Source organism: Ictalurus punctatus, chromosome 1, assembly GCF_001660625.3.
Source record: "Ictalurus punctatus breed USDA103 chromosome 1, Coco_2.0, whole genome shotgun sequence".
Lineage (NCBI taxonomy): Eukaryota > Metazoa > Chordata > Actinopteri > Siluriformes > Ictaluridae > Ictalurus > Ictalurus punctatus.
Genome location: NC_030416.2, coordinates 6,298,938 through 6,319,730, shown reverse-complemented (window position 1 = coordinate 6,319,730; position 20,793 = coordinate 6,298,938). Strand labels below are relative to the sequence as shown.

At 40.5% G+C, this 20,793-nt stretch overlaps 2 protein-coding genes across 2 annotated transcripts in view; one reads left to right on the top strand and one right to left on the bottom strand.

The window, feature by feature from the left end:
- Positions 1–20,793, top strand: part of uba5 (ubiquitin-like modifier activating enzyme 5) — a 171,499-nt gene that overhangs the window by 39,926 nt on the left and 110,780 nt on the right. The window lies entirely within an intron of this gene.
- On the bottom strand, positions 1,104–10,596 carry tomm40 (translocase of outer mitochondrial membrane 40 homolog (yeast)). Its single transcript, XM_017481278.3, has 10 exons — positions 10,504–10,596; positions 9,424–9,632; positions 9,231–9,298; positions 8,067–8,159; positions 7,682–7,783; positions 3,761–3,866; positions 2,901–3,023; positions 1,976–2,052; positions 1,670–1,772; positions 1,104–1,509 (listed from the first exon to the last, which is right to left on the bottom strand). Exons 2-10 carry the CDS (start codon positions 9,629–9,631, stop codon positions 1,370–1,372), a joined length of 1,020 nt encoding a protein of 339 aa, XP_017336767.1. The 5' UTR covers position 9,632; positions 10,504–10,596; the 3' UTR covers positions 1,104–1,369.

Sequence of the window (20,793 nt, the reverse complement as noted above, 5' to 3'; positions counted from 1 at the left end):
TACAGTGTTTTTAGGGTGATGTGCAGTGACATTTCTTCTCCAAACATGGTGTGTAGTATGACAGCCAAAAAGTTCAATCTTGCTCTCGTCTGACCAGACTACACTCTCCCAGTATTTCATAGGCTTGTCCAAATGAGTTGTAGCAAACTTTAAACGAGCTTCGACATGCCTTTTCTTTAGTAATGGAGTCTTGCGGGTGAGCGTGAGCAGTGGAGTGCATTGCCTATTGTTTTCTCTGTGACGACGGCACCTGCTGCCTCCAAGTGTTTCTGGAGCTCTTTCCGAGTGGTCCTTGGCTCTTGGGTACTCTTCTGAATCCCTGGTCAGAAATCTTACAAGGAGCTCCTGTGTGTGGCCAGTTGATGACGAAGTGATGTTGCTTCCACTTGTGGATAACGGCCCCAATGGTGTTTACTGGCGGATTCAGAAGTTTTGAAATACGTCTGTATCCGATTCCATCAATATGTTTTGCAACAATAAGGTTGTGAAGGTCTTGAGAGAACTCTTTGCTTTTACCCATCATGAGATGTTTCTTGTGTGACACCTTGGTAACAAAAAGCCTTTTTATAGACCATCAGTTTACTAACCCAGCTGATATTAATTTGCACAGATAGGGGGTATAATTACTTTCTAATTACTTACAGATTTCAGATGCTTCCTTGCCTTGGAGAACTGCTTTTTCTCAGTGTGTTCAATACATTTTTCCCCCCATGTCATTCCACTTTATTATACATAACTTTATTTATGGACTTCAATGTTTGGATTTCTTTATATTTCCGGATTTCTTGAGTTAACACTGATGTCTGGAGAAAATTTCATGTGAATAACCTCATTGGAAATATTTTTACTGAAAGAAATGTTGACACGTTCAAAACTTATTTCCCCCACTGTATGTTTGAATAAAATGCAGGGATGTAGGGACTAAATCTTGTTTTCTTTTGAACACAAGTCAAAAAGCTGACGGATGAAACGCTTCCCTTTCGCATCCGTCTGAAACGCAGGTGTCGAGCTTAAACAAACTTTAGAAATCATCAGGGACACACATGAAAATTGCATCTCTATGTAATCTGAATGCACCATTTATCAGTAAACATGAAACTGTGTTTTTTTTTTTTTTTTTCTAAATATTTTAATGTTGTCTGATCACGAGCCGTTTCTTTTCACATGAAGTAGATCGGCAAATATGAAACGCCGGTCACTTTTGCCTGATTTATTGTAGTCCTCGTGCATCCACGTGAGGTTTAACCGCAGTGCTTGTGGGAGAATCTGAGTCCGTTTGGTTGTTGGTCCATGTCCCCCTGTCTCTCTGCACCAGTCCAAGTCTGCTTGAAATGCAGATCTGCTGCGATTCGTCGCTCCTGGTGCAAGTCTAACCAATAGTAACTCCAAAACCGCATTGAAACTTGTTTTTGCGATGGTTCAGGAAGGCGCCGAGAGCCAGCGACAACGGGAGTGGCAGCAGCTTCTTCTCCAGCGTAGCCCCGACCACCCAGTTACTGTCTAATGAACCTGTGGAATTTCATGTGAAAGTGTTTTGGGGTTTTTTAAACGACATTTAATTCAGCAATGTCTACAGAACTAAAATAAAGCGCAAACTAAACTCTTGTATTCATTACTGTGCTACTGTAGAGGATTTTCACATGTTATACTGTATGTTAATCATTGGTACCTTTAAATTGAAGGTTGGCCTTGGGCAGGTCCACCTGATAGCCAAAAGTCATACTTGTTTCTTGCAGGCGTGTGCTCGCCTCAAACTCCACCCCAACTTGCAACTGCAGAAACAAAAATTTGTGACTTTCAGAGAAACGTTTCCTTCACTTCATCAAGTCAAACGTCTGATATTACTACCACGGGATATTTTACTGCTGCCGCAAGTACGCTGTCTGATGAATTGGTATTCATTCATTCAGTTTAAAAAAAAAAAAAAAAGAGCTCTAGTTTGTGTAAATAAAGCTGATATGAAATCAAAGGCCACCTGATCATTGGCTTTGTGGTAGTATGATGCGTGAGCACCTGCTCCTCCGACAGTCAGCGTGGCCACGTAATTGGTGCCTGAGAGGAATAAAAGGAGCCATGTAAAATCACTAGATCCTGGGGGATGTGCTACACTACCGCTCAAACGTTTAGAAACACGCATTCTTTATTTTTATTTTTTGTTTCTACATTTTAGAATAATAATAAGGTCATCAAAACTCTGGAATAAAACAAACTGAACTATGGGAATTATGTTGTGATGAATTTTTTCAAGTAGACGCCCTCGTTGCTTAGAATTTCCAGAAATGTATTCTTGGCGTTTTCTCAACCGATTTCTTGAATTTCCCCGAGATGCTTTTTAAACAGCATTAAAGGAGTTCGCACCGACGCTGGACTCTTACTGGCTAATCTTCTGAATATTTCGCTGCGTCATCCGTTTAAAAAGATCTTTTTGTAAATAAAATGTCAGTTTTCTAATGAAAAAGATGAATATGCTGGCACAGTTATAGTTTTGTCTCCGACACCGATTTCAAACATTTAACCGTACACCTTCAGATCGAAAGATTTTTAAGATTTAACATCTTCTACGGTAGCACTAATTGTATTGTTCTCCGCTTGATATATATCTTTGCTTGTATTTCCTCATTCGTAAGTCACTTTAGATAAAAGCGTCCGCTAAATGAATAAATGTAAATGTAAGATCATGAGAAACGTTTCAATCGAGTGTCTCCAAACATTTGCCCGGTAGTGTATGTAAAGAATAACACGCTTGGGGGCATGCTGTTGTTTGAAAATAATCACCACCATGAAGTGAATTATCTTTCTAGAACAGCGTGTCCTAAAGTGTTTTATTTCTCACTGAAGTTTAGAATTTGGACATCCCAGCTCACCCCCTCATGTCCAAACATGTGGCGTCTGGTTCTTACCTGTGTATCTGCCCACTAATGAAGTGACCGTGCCCTCCTCTCCGGGTCTCCTGTGGTACACCAGCTCACCCCCCAAAGCCAAGGCAGGTGACAGAGACTGAAGGTAATGAGCCACTAAAATACCTAGCAGAAAAACCATGAAGATGCTGTTACATCCGCTTGCAGTTTTCCTTCATTCAGTCAGTCCCCACATCGGTAGGACTTGGGGCTATACAGTGCAATGCACACAAAGCGTTACTTTTCATTAGTGACATGCAGGAAACGTGCCGAAACGGTAAAACCTTTATTATTTTCACTCTGCTCTTTACTGAGAAAAAACGTGGGGATTTGCGTTTCAAAAATAAAACTTGGTGCTAAGTATCTCTGTATATGTCAGATGAAATAGTCAGCATGTGTGAAAGGATGTCCTAAAATTGGAGTTTTGGCAACGTCTAATTCAGGAGATAACTAGTCCATAATTCAGTCATTTCTTCATCTCCAGTAAGCGCTTTATCCTGGAGAGGGCTGCAATGGATCCGGAGCCTGTACTGTGAACACTTGGTGGAAGGCAGGAGAATTTATGCCAGATGGGACACCAGTCCACACACACACGCGCAAAGGGGCAATTTAGCACAGCCACTCCGCCTACCTGCATGTTTTTGTGAGGAAACTGGAGAACCTGGAGGAAGCCCATGTGAAGACGGGGAGAACATGCACAGAAACTCCACACAGACAGTAACCCGAGCTCTGGATCAAACCCCGGACCCTGGAGCTGTGAGGCGTCAATGCTACCCGCTGCACCAACATGCTGCCTAGTCCATAATCATTTCATTCATTATACTCAGTCGGTTTATTTTATTGAAATGTAAAGAAAAAAGTACCAGATCCAACAAGAACGTCTGGATTGCCCACTGTTACAGCAGCAGTGAAGTCATCTCCACGGTACTCTGTGTCACACTGCCAGTTCACAAACTTGTGTTGCTGTGTCTGAAACACAAGACAACGCCCCAGTCGCCTCAGTGAAAACCAGGGTCAGTATCTACAGTGCTGTGAAAAAGTATTTGCTGATTCGTATTCAGCAAAAGTATTTCCTGATTTCTTCTGTTTTAGTGTACATCTCATACTAAACTGTTTCAGAAATGAAAACAAAATCCAAGATAAAACAAAGGCAACCTGAATAAACAAAGTACAGCAAAAAAAAGTTATCCAATACCTGTGTGAAAATGTATTTGCCCCCGTAGTTACTGATTCCCCAAAATCTATGAAACTGCATTCATAATGAGGTTCAGCTGGACTAGACGCAAACAGGCCTGATTACTGCAAACCCTGTTCAATCACATCAACACTTAAGTAGAACTTTTTCAACAGCATGAAGTTGAAAGAAATTCCAGAAATGATGAGGAAGAAGGTGATTGAAATACATCAGTCTGGGAAGGGTTATAAAGCTATTTCAAAGGCTCTGGGACTCGAAAGGACCACAGTGAGAGCCGTTATCTCCAAATGGAAAAACTCGGCACTGTAGTGAACCTTCCCAGAAGTGGCCGACCTTCCAAAATTCCTCCAAGAGCACAGCAGCTACTCATCCAGGAAGTCACAAACGAGCCAAGGACAACATCAAAGGACCTACAGGCCTCTCCTGCATCAATAAAGGTCACTGTTCATGACTCCACTATCAGAAAGACACTGGGGAAAAATGACATCCATGGAAGAGTGGTGAGGTGAACACCACAGAGAAGAGACATTAATACTCGTCTGAATTTTGTCAAAACACACCTTGATGATCCTCAAACCTTTTGGGAGAATGTTCTGTGGACTGATGAGTCGAAAGTGGAACTGTTTGGAAGACAGGGATCCCGTTACATCTGGTGTAAACCAGACACAGAATTCCACAAAAAGGACATCATGTCTATGTTCAAGCATGGTGGTGGAAGTGTGATGGTGTGGGGATGCTTTGCTGCTTCAGGGCCTGGACAACGTGCAATAACTGAGGGAACCATGAATTCTGCTCTCTGCTAGAAAATCCTAAAGGAGAATGTCTGGTCTTCAGTCCGTTAGTTGAAACTCACGCGCAACCGGATTATGCAGCAAGACAACGATCCAAGGCATGGGAGTAAGTCCACCTCTGAATGACTCAAATAAAGCTAAATTAAAGTTTTGGAGTGGACTAGCCAAAGTCCTGACTTGAACTAATTGAGATGCTGTGGCAGGACCTTAACCGGGCAGTTCATGCTCGAAAACCCTCCAGTGTGGCCGAACTAAAGCAGTTCTGCAGAGAAGAGTGGGCCAAAATTCCACCACAGCGCTGTGAAACACTGATTTCCAGTTATTCGGTTGCACTTATTGCTGCTAAAGGCGGCACAACCAGATGTAAAGTTTACGGGGGCAATTACTTTTTCACATGAGTGACAGGTGTTAGATGAGTGACAGTGTAATATGTGGATTGTGGATATGAATCAACACGTAAATCCGTTTTAGCTGATTACCCAGTGTTTACTCACACACGCTAAACGCACAACATTTATTATACACTGTTGTTCTCTTTAACTGTAATACGTTCAGAAGTGTGGGATCACAGGCCAACTCTATAGATGCAATGGTGCTGCTGGAGAGATTACAGAATGAATTTCAGGTAATGAGTCAATGAGTCAATCTCCACCCGTAACCAGTATTGATACTCTATGTATGGATTTTAATGCAGTCAGTTATATGTGGTAATCGTAGAGCACGTCACTTGTCTGTGACTTCTTGTGTGTGTGTTTGGTTTTTTTTAATGCAGTGATCGGTGTCTAGTAATTTGATAGTGAGTACCGCCATTTCGAACAACACGGTAGAATATGAGGCATTAATCACCTGTACCATTTCAACAGCAAGCCATTTTCTTTTCCTGACTGTTTCGGTTGAATCCAAATGCATTCTTTAGTTTTTCCAGCTTTGTATTTTGGTCCGGCGGGGTCTGGGTCCGAACAGATGTATTTGACATGTATAATCAGGCTCAAACACAGCTCTTAGTGGTGGAACACAAGAAAAATAGATCATTTTTTTTCATATTTAAACCAGGTGTGGGCATGGACTACAGTTGTGCCTAAAAGTTTGCAACTCCCCATCTGTTAAATCTTAGTACTGTTAAGAAAATAAGAGGGATCATAAAAATCCCATGTTGTTTTTTTATTTAGTCCTGTCCTGAATAAGCTATTGCACATGTTTACATATAGTCCACAAGACAAGATTATAGCTGAATTTATATATTTTTTTAAAAAAGTTTACACACCCTTGATTCTTAATACTGTGTGTTGTTGAATCATCCTGTTAATATTTCGTGTCGCCTTCTTGAGCATCAGTGAACGTTTGCACCTTTTGTAATAGTCGTGTACGAGTTCCTCAATTGTTCTCCGGGTGAAAAGATGGATCTCAACATCATATGGTCACTGTTGGAAAGGGGCCAAATATACAGAAGATGCTGGAAAAGTAAAGACTGTGCAGGACCTGGAGGATTTTTCTGAAGAACAGCGGGCAGTTTAACTGCTCAGGACAAACACGGGACTCGTGAACAACTCTCACAAAACATAAACACAGTCATGGATCATCCAGGTAATGACACACAGTATTAATAATCAAGCGTATTTTTTTAAATAAATTCAGCTTTTATCTTGTCTTGTGGACTATATGTAAACATCTGTTATGTGAAATAGCTTATTCAGGACAGAACTAAATAAAAACCAATATGGGATTTTTATGATCCCTCTTATTTTGTTAACAGTATTAAGATTTAGCAGATTCTGCAAGGGGTATGCAAACTTTTGGGCACAACTGTATACTAGAAGGTTGATTTATTATTATTGTATTTTTTTATTTATGTGAACCCCATCCCTATAACCTGGAAACAGGGCTGTTGGAAAAATAAGTATTTTTTTATTCAGAAATGATTACAACTTTATTTTCTATTTATGTATTTTATTATTATTATTATTATTATTATTATTATATAACCACATTCACCTGCTGAACCAGATGTCCTGTGGAACTTTCTGGCAAGCTTCCTATCTTCTACCTAACGTGACTGAATAAGCAAGCGAACTACGTTTCAAAACAACAATGTCATTCCCAACTCCAAAAAAACTGTTATTTACAGTCGAGAAAAATAGGCACGGAAAACTACTTCATCGGGTCTACTTTCATTCTTTGGTTATATTCCAGAAAGATCACGATATCAGAATCTTTTATAAAGCTGGACACACTCAAGAGTGCTTCTGGGCTCCTTTAAGCAGCAGCTCACTATTATGCCTATATGATTTTCCAGGAAGTTTTATTTGAACAACGATGGAGGATGATCACTTAAGAGCGATAAAAACACATGCAGTAAATGCATATTTGTGTTTGCATGCTGCAAATCATAAATGCACACTACTGCTAACTTGTTTCCCACAAAAAGGCTGGAAAAAAAAGAAGAAAAACAACTACCTTTTCCATCGTCGGCTAGTTTCAGGTCTTTTTCTGTGGTTTTTAAGTTGTAGCTGACCCCCCCAGGTAAAAAAAATAAATCTTTTTTTCATAGTTATATTTGTCATAAATGCTCAGGTTCCAAATGCAGACAAAGTCTTATGATATAAGAGAGAGAAAAAATCTTTCCTCTAACTTTTCTAATCCTTTAATGGACACTGTGCCTTTCAGTACTTATAAATGTGAAAATCCCACTGACAACGTTTTATTATTATGGAGGTAATAAAACTCCATGTATAAATATTATACTGCAAAATGAGTGTGTTTGTGTCGGCTGAGGCATTCCTCCGGTGCGCAGTACTTACCTGCAGAGCCACCTTGGAGCGTACGTGTGTGGTCAACTGGTGGATAAACTGTGCGTTGAGACTGCCCGTGTTATCCATGTCACCAACCATTACTGGAAATGACTATAAAACATAAAGAATGGCATATATGAACTTCGCACAATGCTTCTGTCTCTGCTTTATAGGAAAAAAAAAATCTAGATTTAACACTGTGTCAGTTTTAAATCCTATCCTATTGGCATCTGTATGTAGAAGGTCAGCTTGAAAAATGAACTATATCAATTATACCGAATCAATTTTGTCGATCGTCAGTACTTCGTTACATACTGAGATGCTCTTGAGAAAGACTATTATAATAATCGTTTTCTCAAACAGTTTATTACATAACTGAAGTAAGAACGCTCACCTCAGCAGGACCGGTCTGCTTGCTCCCAACGTATGTGGCTGAAAACCTGTAGCCGGATTCTCCCATGGTGCTCAGTGTAATTGTGTGGCTCACCTGTAGCAAGAAAGGAAGTCACATGTGTTTCCTTTTCTAAGGCATCAGAAGAAATGATCAGTCACAACCTAGCATGTGCTAACAATCAGTTCACCTTACTGATACTATTATTATTATTATTATTATTATTATTATTATTATCACCTTATTGTTATACTGTAACTGTGGATGCTTTTAAGTGGTGCAGGAGAGAAAGCTGTCCTGATAACACAGCATTTCTGGTCAGCATTGGCATTGCTGATAAAATTAAATGTCCCAGTCGCATCTCTCCTCCTGCTCAACAGCCACATGTTCCAGGAACGAATGGAAAACATTATGGACACTTGCCTGTCTGTATCAGTTTTTCATTCACAGTTGCCTTGACCAACCAGAAGGGGAAAACACACACTCACTCCCTACTGACTTTCTGTCCAAACACTTCATATGCATGTTTAAACATAACACACTCCAGTGGGTTCCTATCATCTTTGGTGTTGTGAATGTTGTGGCACACACACTATGCTTCCCCAGCCAGATAAACCGGGGATGCGGTCCGGCTGTAGGAAGGAATCATTTTTAATGTAATGTAAAGATGTAAGATGTAATTATTAATAATAAAAAAAAGGGGGATATATTCAGAAGTCTGTATTTTTAATGTGTTTTAAAGACATCTTGCAAAAGGGGGGCCTCAGTCAAATGTTAATACCATTTGGGGGGCCTTGCCCTGGAAAAGTTTGGGAAACTCTGAGCTAGCTAATGAATTGATGAATTTGCCCACCCTGGGAAGTTTATTTATATATATATATATATATATATATATATATATATATATATATATATATATATATATATATATATATATAATTTGCTGGTTAGTTTTGTTTCACCCTTAAGTCTAGTTGTGTAGTCGGTCTAAGCTGACAAACTAGTAAGCAACTATTAGTGAACAAACATCACACTAGATGTTTACAATACTGTATCATGAGAATACTGTAACAGGTATTTTAAAAACACTACGATGAAGAGTAGCTATTGTAATCAGGAAATTCTCACGCCGCATTTTATAACCCAAGAGATGGCATTACCGCTGACCTGGAAGTGATTGCTTAAACCCTTGTTGACCACCAGTCGCACGCCCTCCATCTGCAATGGGAAGACCTCTGAAGGTCAGAAAAAGGACACTGTGAGAACGTATCGGTATCTTAACAGTGTTTCATCACAGTATTAATGTAGCCTTATGTAGAATACAACCAAAAACTGGTCAAAGAATCGACGCCCTCTGTACCTTTGCATTTCCGATGGCACTCCTCAAATGTGCCTGGGTTGAGGAGAGACGGCTCGGTGTCGGTGCCAGCCTGTGCGCCGGTGCCCAGAGACGACGGCATGGTGGGCATGGTGAAGCCGGGAGGCACTGTCAGGCCTGGACCCCCCTGACTGCTACCACTGCCTGAAGCAGGGGGGTTTGGGGAAGTGGCAGCCAACACACTGCCCATGCTGAGACACACAATTTAGAGTTATTCAGGTTCATGATAATATAAATAAATACACCAATTTAATTATGGCTTTGCAGCTGCTAGAAACTGTACGATGAGAGCCTTATGTACCAGAAATATATTATAAACGATAAACGTACAACCACCTAAACATAATTTCAACTAACAGTTATAAATATTTATAAACTAGTCATAAATGTTTTGGCAGCTGAAATTAAGTGTGACGGTTTTATTTATTTATCATGTGCATCCTAACAATCATGACAAATTATTTAAGCACCAAATTATTTGAATTGAACTCTTTTTTTTTTTTTTTCCACACACAGCATGTTATTTCAGTCTATCATGGCCTGAACCCTTTATGACCTTTACTTCCTACATAAGTACACTACATGAGATATAAAAGCCCAGGCTTCTGCACACTATGTAGTGAGCTGAGTTTGAACTCTTTATCTATTTGGAGACTGGCCCTTGACCTAGGTCAGGTCTGCTGCTAGTTTTGAAGTCTTAAGCCATGCTACCAAACCACCAAAGAACAACAATAACACGCAGCTAGAAGCTTTTTGTCAAGCACCTCCTTTAATCAACGCTTTAATCAACTGATGACCAGAGCTCAGCTGATGATAAAGCACACAGAAAGGCTTGGTGCACGGTTCACTTGGCAGGACAGCAGGTGAGCGACACTGCTAACGTTAGATAGCCAACATGCTAACACTTGGTACTAGCTGCACTTCCTTTAATCGTGGAGGAAAACTATAATACCGCACTAAGCCTCCCTGACCTCACTTAGAATAACATTTGCAACACTAAAACACAGCGTATACTTAAACTCATTTATTTATCTACTTCCTACGGCCTCGTGCTCTACTCACGTTGTGTAATGCAGTCCAGTTACACGGCTATGAAGCACCGGTAGGATGTATGGGACAACCTACAAGACCAATGTCTTGGCCCGCCCACTTCGCTCATCTCCGAAGGGGATTGGGTGTAACATGCTACAACTCGACGCTGATTGGTTTAAGCGTGCTGTAACTGTAAGACGATTGGTTCCCTGCTGAGTTTCTTTCAGAGGTAAGGGGTGAAGAACAGGAGTCAGGAAGCGACGTAACGCTTTTTCTTCCACTACACGTCCACTTCAAGGGTATTCTGCGGTTATTCCGTGTTAATAAACCCCCAGCTGAGAAAGTGAACGTTATTCGTTTAGTAAACCTAAGATGCTTTAAGACATAAAAAAAAAAAAAAAAACCTCAGCTGGAAATGCTGCACAGCAATTATATCAATTGTTATATCAATTATATGAATTATCTTCCATTTCTACTTCATACTGAACTCTCTGTTTTCATTGTTATTTAAGAAGGGAGTTTGTAAAGCACACAGAACCCTGACAGTGCTAAGCAGTAAACTTTATTGCTGTAATCAGTGGTATTGAGGGGAAAACTGGGAAAGAAAAAGAATTAGTGAGCATGAGACAAAGATTAGAGAAACTTCCTGAACAGAAATAAAAGAAAGCACATGTGCAGCTGGAGCCCTAGATGCTAATATAACATCAACATGCCCTAAAAAGCTACACCTGGGTGAGAAAGCTGACTGAAGAAGCTCAGACTATTCACAAATGATATAATTCGTCTGTCTGTTGAATAACAGATCAAAACTCTTTTTTTTAAAAAAACAACAAAAAAAAAACAATACATTTCAATTTATTTATTTATTTGTGTAGCACTTTTTACAATGAACATTGTCTCAAAGCAGCTGTATAGAAACATATAAACACAGGATACAGATTTTAAATGCGGGAATTTATCCCTATTGAGCAAGGAAACACTCCCTGAGATGATACGAGGAAGAAATCTTGAGAGGAGCCAGACTCAGAAGGGAACCCGTCCTCATCTGGGTGACATCAGATAGTGTGAAAGTAAAAGAAAGTTCATTATGGTTTTTATATGAAGTCTGTTTTATTGAACTAGTTCACTGTTCACTAAAGGAGACTTGAGCGCAAAACTGTACGTGGTAATTGCAGTCCTAAGGCCATAGCCGCAACCGTAGTCCCAGTGACCACAGTAAAATTATCCATGTGAAATTGAGGTCCAAAACCATTCCCATGGTATTATATGGTGCCATATTCAGCAATCATAGCAATCTACAGGCTGCACCGTTTGGGGTCGTCCTCAATAGCAGAGTGTAGCCTCCAGCTGAGGAGAACTCCAACCAGATGTAGGGCATCAGGATGGATCAGGCAGGTCCGGAGAGCAGAAAGGGGTCAGGATTGCCGACATCTCAGGAGTATCATGTGTAGCGCGACAGAAGGAGAGAGGGAGAGGGACGGAAAGAGAGGGAGAGATTATTAGGTATGCTTATTGTCCCGTAATGGATAAGACAGTGTACTTAAAAAAATAAAAAATAAAAAGTCTATTCATGGAAAGCTTGACTAAACATTTTTTTTAAAAAAGATAATAATGTTGATAAAAAGCTGAGTGATGCTCAGACTTGTACTGTATCTAGGAAAAGTAGAAGCCATTTGTAATCAGTTGACAAAGTGTTTGGGTCTACTGAATACGGAGTAAAGCAATGGTCACCAACTTTGTTCCTGGAGATTTACCTTCATTAAGACTGCAGCGCCGACCATAAGCGTGCCCATCTGACCATCTAATCATTTCCTTAAGAAGTTCTTGATCAGCTAAAACAGGTGTGTTAGACTTTGATTTCTAGATTAAACCTGCAGGAAGGTAGATCTCTAGGATGAGGGTTGGTGACCACGGTCTGGAGTAAAGCAAAAAATAATTACAGAGTATTTCAAAGCTGTAATGCTTACAAAAACAACCGGTACATTGCCACATGTGTTAACAGATAATGATGGAGCATAAAGACATTTAGTTGTTCATCTTACAGCATATTATCCAGTACTAATAGTAAGTGTATGTAGTGTGCAATTTAAGTCCTGGGAGTTTCTCTTCTGCTGCAAAAATCCATCCATCTTCTACTGCTTACTCCTTTTCAGGGTCACGGGGAACCTGAAGTCTATCCCAGGGAGCATCGGGCACAAGGCAGGGTACACCCTGGACAGGGTGGCAGTCCATCGCAGGGCACACTCACACACCCATTCATACACTACGGACACTTTAGACACGCCAATCAGTCTTTGGACTGGGGGAGGAAACCGGAGTACCCGGAGGAAACCCCCGCAGCACGGGGAGAACATGCAAACTCCGCACACACAGGGCCACGGTGGAAATCAAACCCCCGATCCTGGAGGTGTGAGGCGAACGTGCTAACCACTAAGCCACCATGTGAAATGCGAAAGATTAAGCAGTGTAGAAAATGTCATATTTTGTAGCTGAGCACAGATGGATAATCATTTAAGAATGTCTGATCTGAGGTCACTTTGAAGACAACGGCATGCGCAGTGCTTGAGCAGATAACAGAAAGATTTGTAGGTTAGTTTTGTATGAAAAATATCCCATATTCCTAAATATGAAGCCCATCACATTGCTCAGAGTCCAGATCTCTTTCAGTTGTGTTAACCACAAGAGGTCAGTAGCTGTATGCGTGTCTAAAATGTTTAACATGTCATTTTGTCTAGAGCTAGTAGTGTAGTGTTTGATTTTAGTTCTGTAATCTAGTATCTTTTTTTTTTTTTTTTTTTTTAGCAGGATAAAGTATTGAACAGTCAGCTAAATAGAGATATAGATACAAACAGGTGACAAATTAAAGGAGAAAATGGCTCTGTTATGCTTTGAGGGCATTTTGCTGGCATGGTCTAGGTTCACTTGTCCGTATAGAGGGAAATCACTGCAAATCAATAGAAAAGTTCTTCTGACTGATCATCTTTATTCTATGCTTAAACCTTTATATGTGGTCTCCATCCACAGGTCACGAGGATCACTGAATGGTTTGATAAGGGTGAAAATGATGTAAATCATATGCTATAGCCTTCACACTCAGCAGATTTCAAACCAGTTAAAACACCTATAGGAGATTTGGACTGAAGTCTTAGACAGTATTCCCCATCACCATCATGAAAACACCAACTGAATGGTGTTCATCTCTCCAGTACAATTCTAGAGACATGTACAATCTATGCCAAGATGCATAGAAGCTGATCTGGTGGGTTGTGGTGGCACAACACCTTACTACAAGAGCACCAATTCTACAGTAGTATTGAAAAGCAAGGCTGGACTACAGTACTGAAAAATATACTGCCGAATTAGCAGTGTCCTCTGGGACAGAGAACAACATTGCCAGGAAATATATGGAAAAATGAATCTCCAGCAGGGGGCAACATTTTCATTTACTAATGAAGGAGTCCAAGGGGACTATTTCTTTCGGACCAATTCATTAATGATAACCAATGAAACAGTATCGTAACAATGGCATGCCCTCTTCTCACATAAATGTCTTCATCATGATGATTACGATTAAACCTACATGAGTGCAGAGGTAAGCTTCACCTCACTGGCTCACAGGCTTTACTGAAACAGGAAGTGTGTTGTCATTCATCAGCTGATTGTGTGTAAGTTTCCTTCCCCAGTTCCTGAGCAAGACAGTTACAAAGAGGAGGCCATAAATAGACTCCAGCAGACATGAATACACTCATTCCGTTTCTGTGAGAAAAATGTGCGACATTCCCATACATATTGTAGTGCTTCCCTCTTTATGATTTATATCACACTTTTATGATTACAGAGACTGATTATGATTTTGCTAGGACTGTGGGCTGTAGATGTGCTAATTATTTCTTTTTACAGCATTTAGTATCTTTTTTTTCTATGTGATAAATGATGGCATCAGTGATGGCTGAAAAACTGGGTTACTTGATAAGAAGGGTTTAAATCAAACTGACAGTCTTATTCAGTTATTTCTGGTTGTGAATCGTGAGTGTGTGAAACTCTGGCAATCCTATTCGTTTCCTTTTTTTTTTTTCTTTTTTTTCCTCTTCCCTAAAATATGTCAAATCAACACATACACTAGCACTGTGCCAGCAAACGGTTTCCTTATGTTAACAAGGATTATGAAACGGTCGAACTGAGGAAGAAAATAAACAACAAAACATCGTTGTTGTTTTTTATTACGTGAGATGTTTTTGTGAACGACATGAGCAAACTATCAACATCCATTATTTCAGATTGTATGTTGCGATAATTACTAGTTCCTTTGCTTTAAACTCTGACAGAATGGAAAGGAATGACATTCTAGCTACTTCAAGCAATGTGCAAGAAATACGTCAGTGCTCCAGAGGCAGATACGACTGCATTATGTATTTTTGGGCAAATCATCTTTAATTTCTCTCTGGTGGACTCAACTAACCAATGAAGTTAAATTCTCCTTTAATGTGTCCTGTTACATCGCTACCTTTTGCAGAGAAGCAGCCCTATATCATGATGCTCCCACCTCTGTACTTCACAGTGAGTGTGGCAATCATATACACAACCCTTCTTTCTTCAAAGATGAGGAGCTGGATTACTGAAAAAAAATAAAAGTCTGACCAGAGTATCGTGTTCCATAAGAGTTCTGGTTTGTGCGAATGCTTGTAGGCATGTATGTCGGTTCTTCTTTTTAGCAGAGTTTTGAGTGGGAGTTGAGATGAGTGTGCTGCAGTTCATCGCGTTCATTGTTCTCTGTGTAACTGTTGTCCCTGCTGCTTTCAGGTCGTCCTGCAACTCTATTCAAGTGACTGCCGGCTTCTGTCTTACCTTCCTCATCGTCAATCTGAGAGCGCGTTGTGATATCTTGTGTCGTTCACCTGTACAGGGATTTCTGATCCTTTTTTCCACTCAAATATTGTTTCAGTTCCTTCACCTTCACCACCATGATCGCTACTTGGTGTGTGAAATCTTCCCACCCAGCCTTCATTTCTAAAAGTACTCGGACACGCTATAAATACATGCATACATATATATACCAGTTTTTTAAACAGTTCATCTGTACATTATGTGTGTAAATTTGAAGTGGAAATATGCACTGAAAGAATATTAAATAACAAAAACAAAATTATCAAAATATTGGCACCCTGTCCAGGGTGTACCCGGCCTTGTGCCCGATGCTCCCTGGGATAGGCTCCAGGTTTCCCCGTGACCCTGAAAAGGATAAGCGGTATAGAAGATAGAGGGATGGAAGGATGAAATGAAATGAAATTATCAAAATAATTTCCCCACATTGTATATCAAGTGAAACAACAGCTATAAATGAAAATTTATTCTGCTAAAACTATCTTATTATTATGCCACAGTACTGTTGAATTTTCAAATCTGACTGTTCAGAAGGTGTTGGTTCATTTTCTGTAACAACCGTGGCCTACAAACATGGCCGCCCAAGACTGCACTCCCCAACAACCACGGACCTCGTCACGTTCACAGTTAACGCTCAGTGAGTATCTGCCTGAACTTATCAAGTCGTATTTCCTGTGTGTTGTTTTTCTGGTTCTGATTTAGTTTGCTAATCCTTTGCCGTTTCGGATTGTGCCCCATTGCTGATGTTTGATGCACAATTTTGAACACTGTTTTGGATTTGTCTGCTAGTTTCGTCAATAAAACTTCAATCTTCACTTGCGTCCGTTTCAGTCTTCTTTACCTGACACTGTGACAGTAGTGCCCACTGCAAGGTTCTCATGTGTTATCGTTTCTATAGTAACAGCTAACACGGGGAATTGTATGGCAGATGCTCCACATACTCTAAAATTTTTTATGGAATTTTTTTTATGGAAGGAGTCTCCAGTGTCAGCGGTTTGTACCAGTCTGTTCTGCCACAAGTCTAAGGATGGAGAACATTGTAGTAGCAAAGTGCTTTTTAAGATAGCTGAAACAAATTTTTATAGCTGTCATAAAATAAGTAATAACAGGAACTAATGTATCTGGGATGTTCCACAACATTATATGCATCATGGAATAAATGGATAAAGTATGATGTGTCATTCTTTGTCATCAATAAAACATGTTAGAAAATTGCTGTGTGATAAGAGCAATAATTAATAATTAATCATTTTCACATAACAACACACCATGTTGTATTTTCTTCCTTGTATTATGAAATTCTTCTTGTTCTCGGTCAAGACTTGTATAAATAACCAAAACCTGAAGCATGGTCAAGTGAAATGGTCACTTATTTACTTTCAAATTTATTAGATTAATAGCTTTGTATCAAGAAGCCTAGCTGTAACAAGTCATTCACAATAAATTAAGGCTACAAACATGAGTAAAATACTATTACATGAAATATGCTACAGATAATATTGAAACAGTATATCACCATTTTCACAGCTGATACTAATAAACCAATAGTAATAAATCAACCTGGTCTGTTGGGGTGTAAACATGGGGGTCAGTGTGAGGAGTGAAGGATGTCATGGAGGAGCTAGAAGTCCAAATCATGTCAGATAACTGCTGATGAACCTCGACGATCTATTGTCTCTCTCTACTTGTGCTTTCTTCCCTTGTGACTCACTCTGTGCTGTTATTGATGGCTACATATAAACACCCTAAAGGTTTGCACGTTCCTAAAAGAGTTTATGCTCAAATGTCACCCTAGCTTCAATGGATAATCTCACTTGGATATAATAGATTTGTACCAAAGAACTGCTGCTGTAATTCTAAACAATGTGACGCTCACACTGAATATCCTTTCAACACACTTAGTACTGTTTGACATTATAGTATACAGCTGTTGAGTGATTTAGAATCGCATTATGTGGCCTCATGTGGTCACATGTCTGAGATTTTTTTTTTTTTTGCGGCTGTCACCTCTGGCTTGCTGTTAGGGATCTAAATCTACATGCAGTTTTCTGTAAAGTTACATGTTCTCCTCGTGCACTCCGGTTTCCTCCCCCCAGTCCAAAGACATGCATGGTAGGCTGATTGGCATGTCCAAAGTGTCCGTAGTGTATGGGTGTGTGAGTGTGTATGTGATTGTGCCCTGTGATGTATTGGCACCCTGTCCAGGGTGTACCCCGCCTTGTGCCCGATGCTCCCTAGGATAGGCTCCAGGTTTCCCCATAACCCTGAAAAGGATAAAGCTGTATAGAAGATGGATGGATGGAAGTCTTTGGACTGAGGGAGGAAACTGGGGTACCTGGAGGAAGCCCCCAAAGCATAGGGAGAACATGCAAACTAAGCCAATGTGCCCCACACATTGAGATAATCAGGTGAAATAATGTGACATAACTCCTTTTGCGGGCTTCATGTCAACTTACAACAGAACTACAGCTATAGCTACTCTCTGCTGTCTGGCTAACACTGTTAAACTCGCTGTCCCTCTAAATACATAAATATGTGTATATCTGTACAGTAGCATTCTCTTTTGCCATGCTGTTATCTTTTTAGGCAAACATATTTTACTTCTTCATGCATCTACAAAGCAATGGATTATTGGGAACATTCATGCCAAACTAGGGAGGGGACGGTGGCTTAGTGGTTAGCACGTTTACCTCCCACCTACAGGGTTGGGGGTTCAATTGCCACCTGCGCCCCGTGTGCATGGAACATGAATGTTCTCCCCATGCTTTGGGGGTTTCCTCTCCAGTCCAAAGACATGCATTGTAGGCTGATTGGCATCTCTAAATTGTCCGTAGTATGTGAATGGGTGTGTGAGTGTGTGTGTAATTGTGCCCTGCGTCCAGGTTGTCCCCCTCCCTGTGCCCCGAGTCTATAAGAAGATATTCCAAATGGTAGTGTTTAATCAAAAGCATGTTTAAATTAATAGCGACAAAATGCCGGTCGTTTATCTGGCACATTTTGAACACCAATCCATCCTATATGATGCTCAACATGCATATCAAGAATATCTCTGTTCCTGACTTCCTAATGTCCTAATGATGATACATACCCTGTAATAAATTTCTCAAACCGTCCTGTGTTTAATCTACAGCGTCTGATCTTATCTGTTTGATGTCCTATGAAAAACAACACCTGCCCATAATGTAATCAGTGGAGACTAAAAGCTCTGTGTGTGCGTGCGTGTGTGTGTGTGTGTGTGTGTGTCTGTGTGTGGTGTGTAGTGTGTGTGTGTGTGGTGTGTAGTGTGTGTGTGTGTGTGTGTGTGTGTGTGTGTGTGTGTGTGGTGTGTAGTGTGTGTGTGTGTGTGTGTGTGTGTGTGTGTGTGTGTGTGTGCGTGTGGACTAGCTAGTAATTCAGTTAACTTATTGTTTAAATTGAGGATCACTTGGTAATTGTATTTAAAGGCTGCTGTATGATTATCTCCAGTAGGCTCGGTGGAGAAGCTATTTTTAGAGGAATCTCAATCTCCATTTTTGTAGGTCAGTGTTGAGTAGCTGCAGTTAAAGTCATGCTGGCTGTGATGCTGTTTCAGGCCAAATGCAGCATGAACATAAATATGCAGTATGACGTAACACCAGTGGAGCTACATTGTCATTCGAGGCAGATACATTTAAAGAAACCAGCAGACAGAGCAATGTGTTATGTAACTGTTAATCGGGCATCAGATGACTAAGGTCTGGGAACAAAATAGTGAAAAAAGACAACAAATGTTGTTTAGAAATGCTGAGAAAACTCATGCAAGACCTCATAAAGGAGTTATATAAATATAAGTGCACAAATAGCCGTGCTAATGATGTCATCCTGTAGGAGCCGCTGCAAGTGATCATGAACGGGAGGTGCAGAGGTTGATCCAGAGATGCACTGAGCCAAACATCCATCCATTTTTCATACCGCTTATCCTACACCCAGGTGCCTGTGAGCTTATCCCAGGGAACTCTGGGCACAAGGCAGGGGACACCCTAGACGGAGTGCCAACCCATCACAAGGCACAATCACACACTCATTCACACACCACAGACAATTTGGATATGGCAAACAGCATACAACACATGTCTTTGGACTGGGGGAGAAACCCCCGAAGCCCGTGGAGAACATGCAAACTCCACGCACACAGGGCGGAGGCGGGAATCAAACCCCCCAACGCCGGGGGTGCTAACGTGTTAACTACTCAGCCACCATATACCATACTGAGCCAAATTGGAGCCCCAAAACAATTCAGGGAGTCACGGCGTTGTCCGCAGTCGTGGCTCAGTGGTTAAGGCTCTCAGAAAAGGTCCAGAAAATTGAGTCAATTAAATAAAAACATCTTCCAGTTGGATACATGTGAATGGAGATTCTTAGTGTCAGTCTTTTTGACAGAACTCAATGAAAAATTCACTGCTCTTATAGCAAAAAGACCTCAGCAGAGAAGGGAAATATAAAGGAAGCTAAGGAAAAGCAGAAGACAGGGCCAAACGAGGGGAGCGGTTAACGACAGGAGTCTGGAAAGGTTACTCAGCACAGCCTCGCCCCCAGTGTTCCTGAGATAGGCTCCAGATCCGCTGTGCCCTAATCAGGGCTTTAGGGATTGATGTGCCAGGGAGCAGAGGACATGTTTTAGCTCAATAAATCTGGGAAAAGAGAGCTGAATGAATTAGACAGGAACCATTATGCTGCAAAGAGGTAAGCGCCAAGTGTCTGGAAATATATCTTAGTACACATAGTATGTCAACAATGGCTACAGAGCTGAAAAAGCCCCCTCCCCTGGCTTCTTGCTGGTCTTCCTGATTTATTTAGCCAAGAGAATTGTTGTAAAAGCATTCACGGTTGTTAACTACTCACCTTCTTAGGCATTTCAGTATGCTCTTTTATATGCCAGAGAGCTACAATACAGTAATGCCCATCCTAGCACCTTTCCATTGAATAATAATAATCATCATCATCATCATCATCCTCTTTATGTATATAGTAGCTTTCATACAAAAATAAGTGCTTTACAAAATGACAATTATATAAAACATTAAAAGGATAAATGGCAAAAGATATCACTTTTAATACAAGAAAAGCTTAAATCGAACATTGGAAGATTAATAAATATCTAATTAAAAGCTAAATTCAAACTAAAAATATGACAATAGAAAAGGAAGGGGAAGAGGTGATTCCTTACATGCTGGAAGGCAAACAATGTGAGAGTCAGCAGATCCTTTCAACAAGCCCTTGCTTCTTTAAATGGGCTGTCTCCTAAATGAGCACACACTCTTGGTGTTAACACGCCTGCCTTGAATTTCCAGCCAGAGCAACCACTACCTCTTGGCTGCTCTAGTTAGAAGTAATCAACACCTGTTCTGTAATAGTCGTAGTCCTTCATACTGCAGAAGGTATACATTCAGAGCTTTGCAGCCGTATTAAGAATTGTTTTCA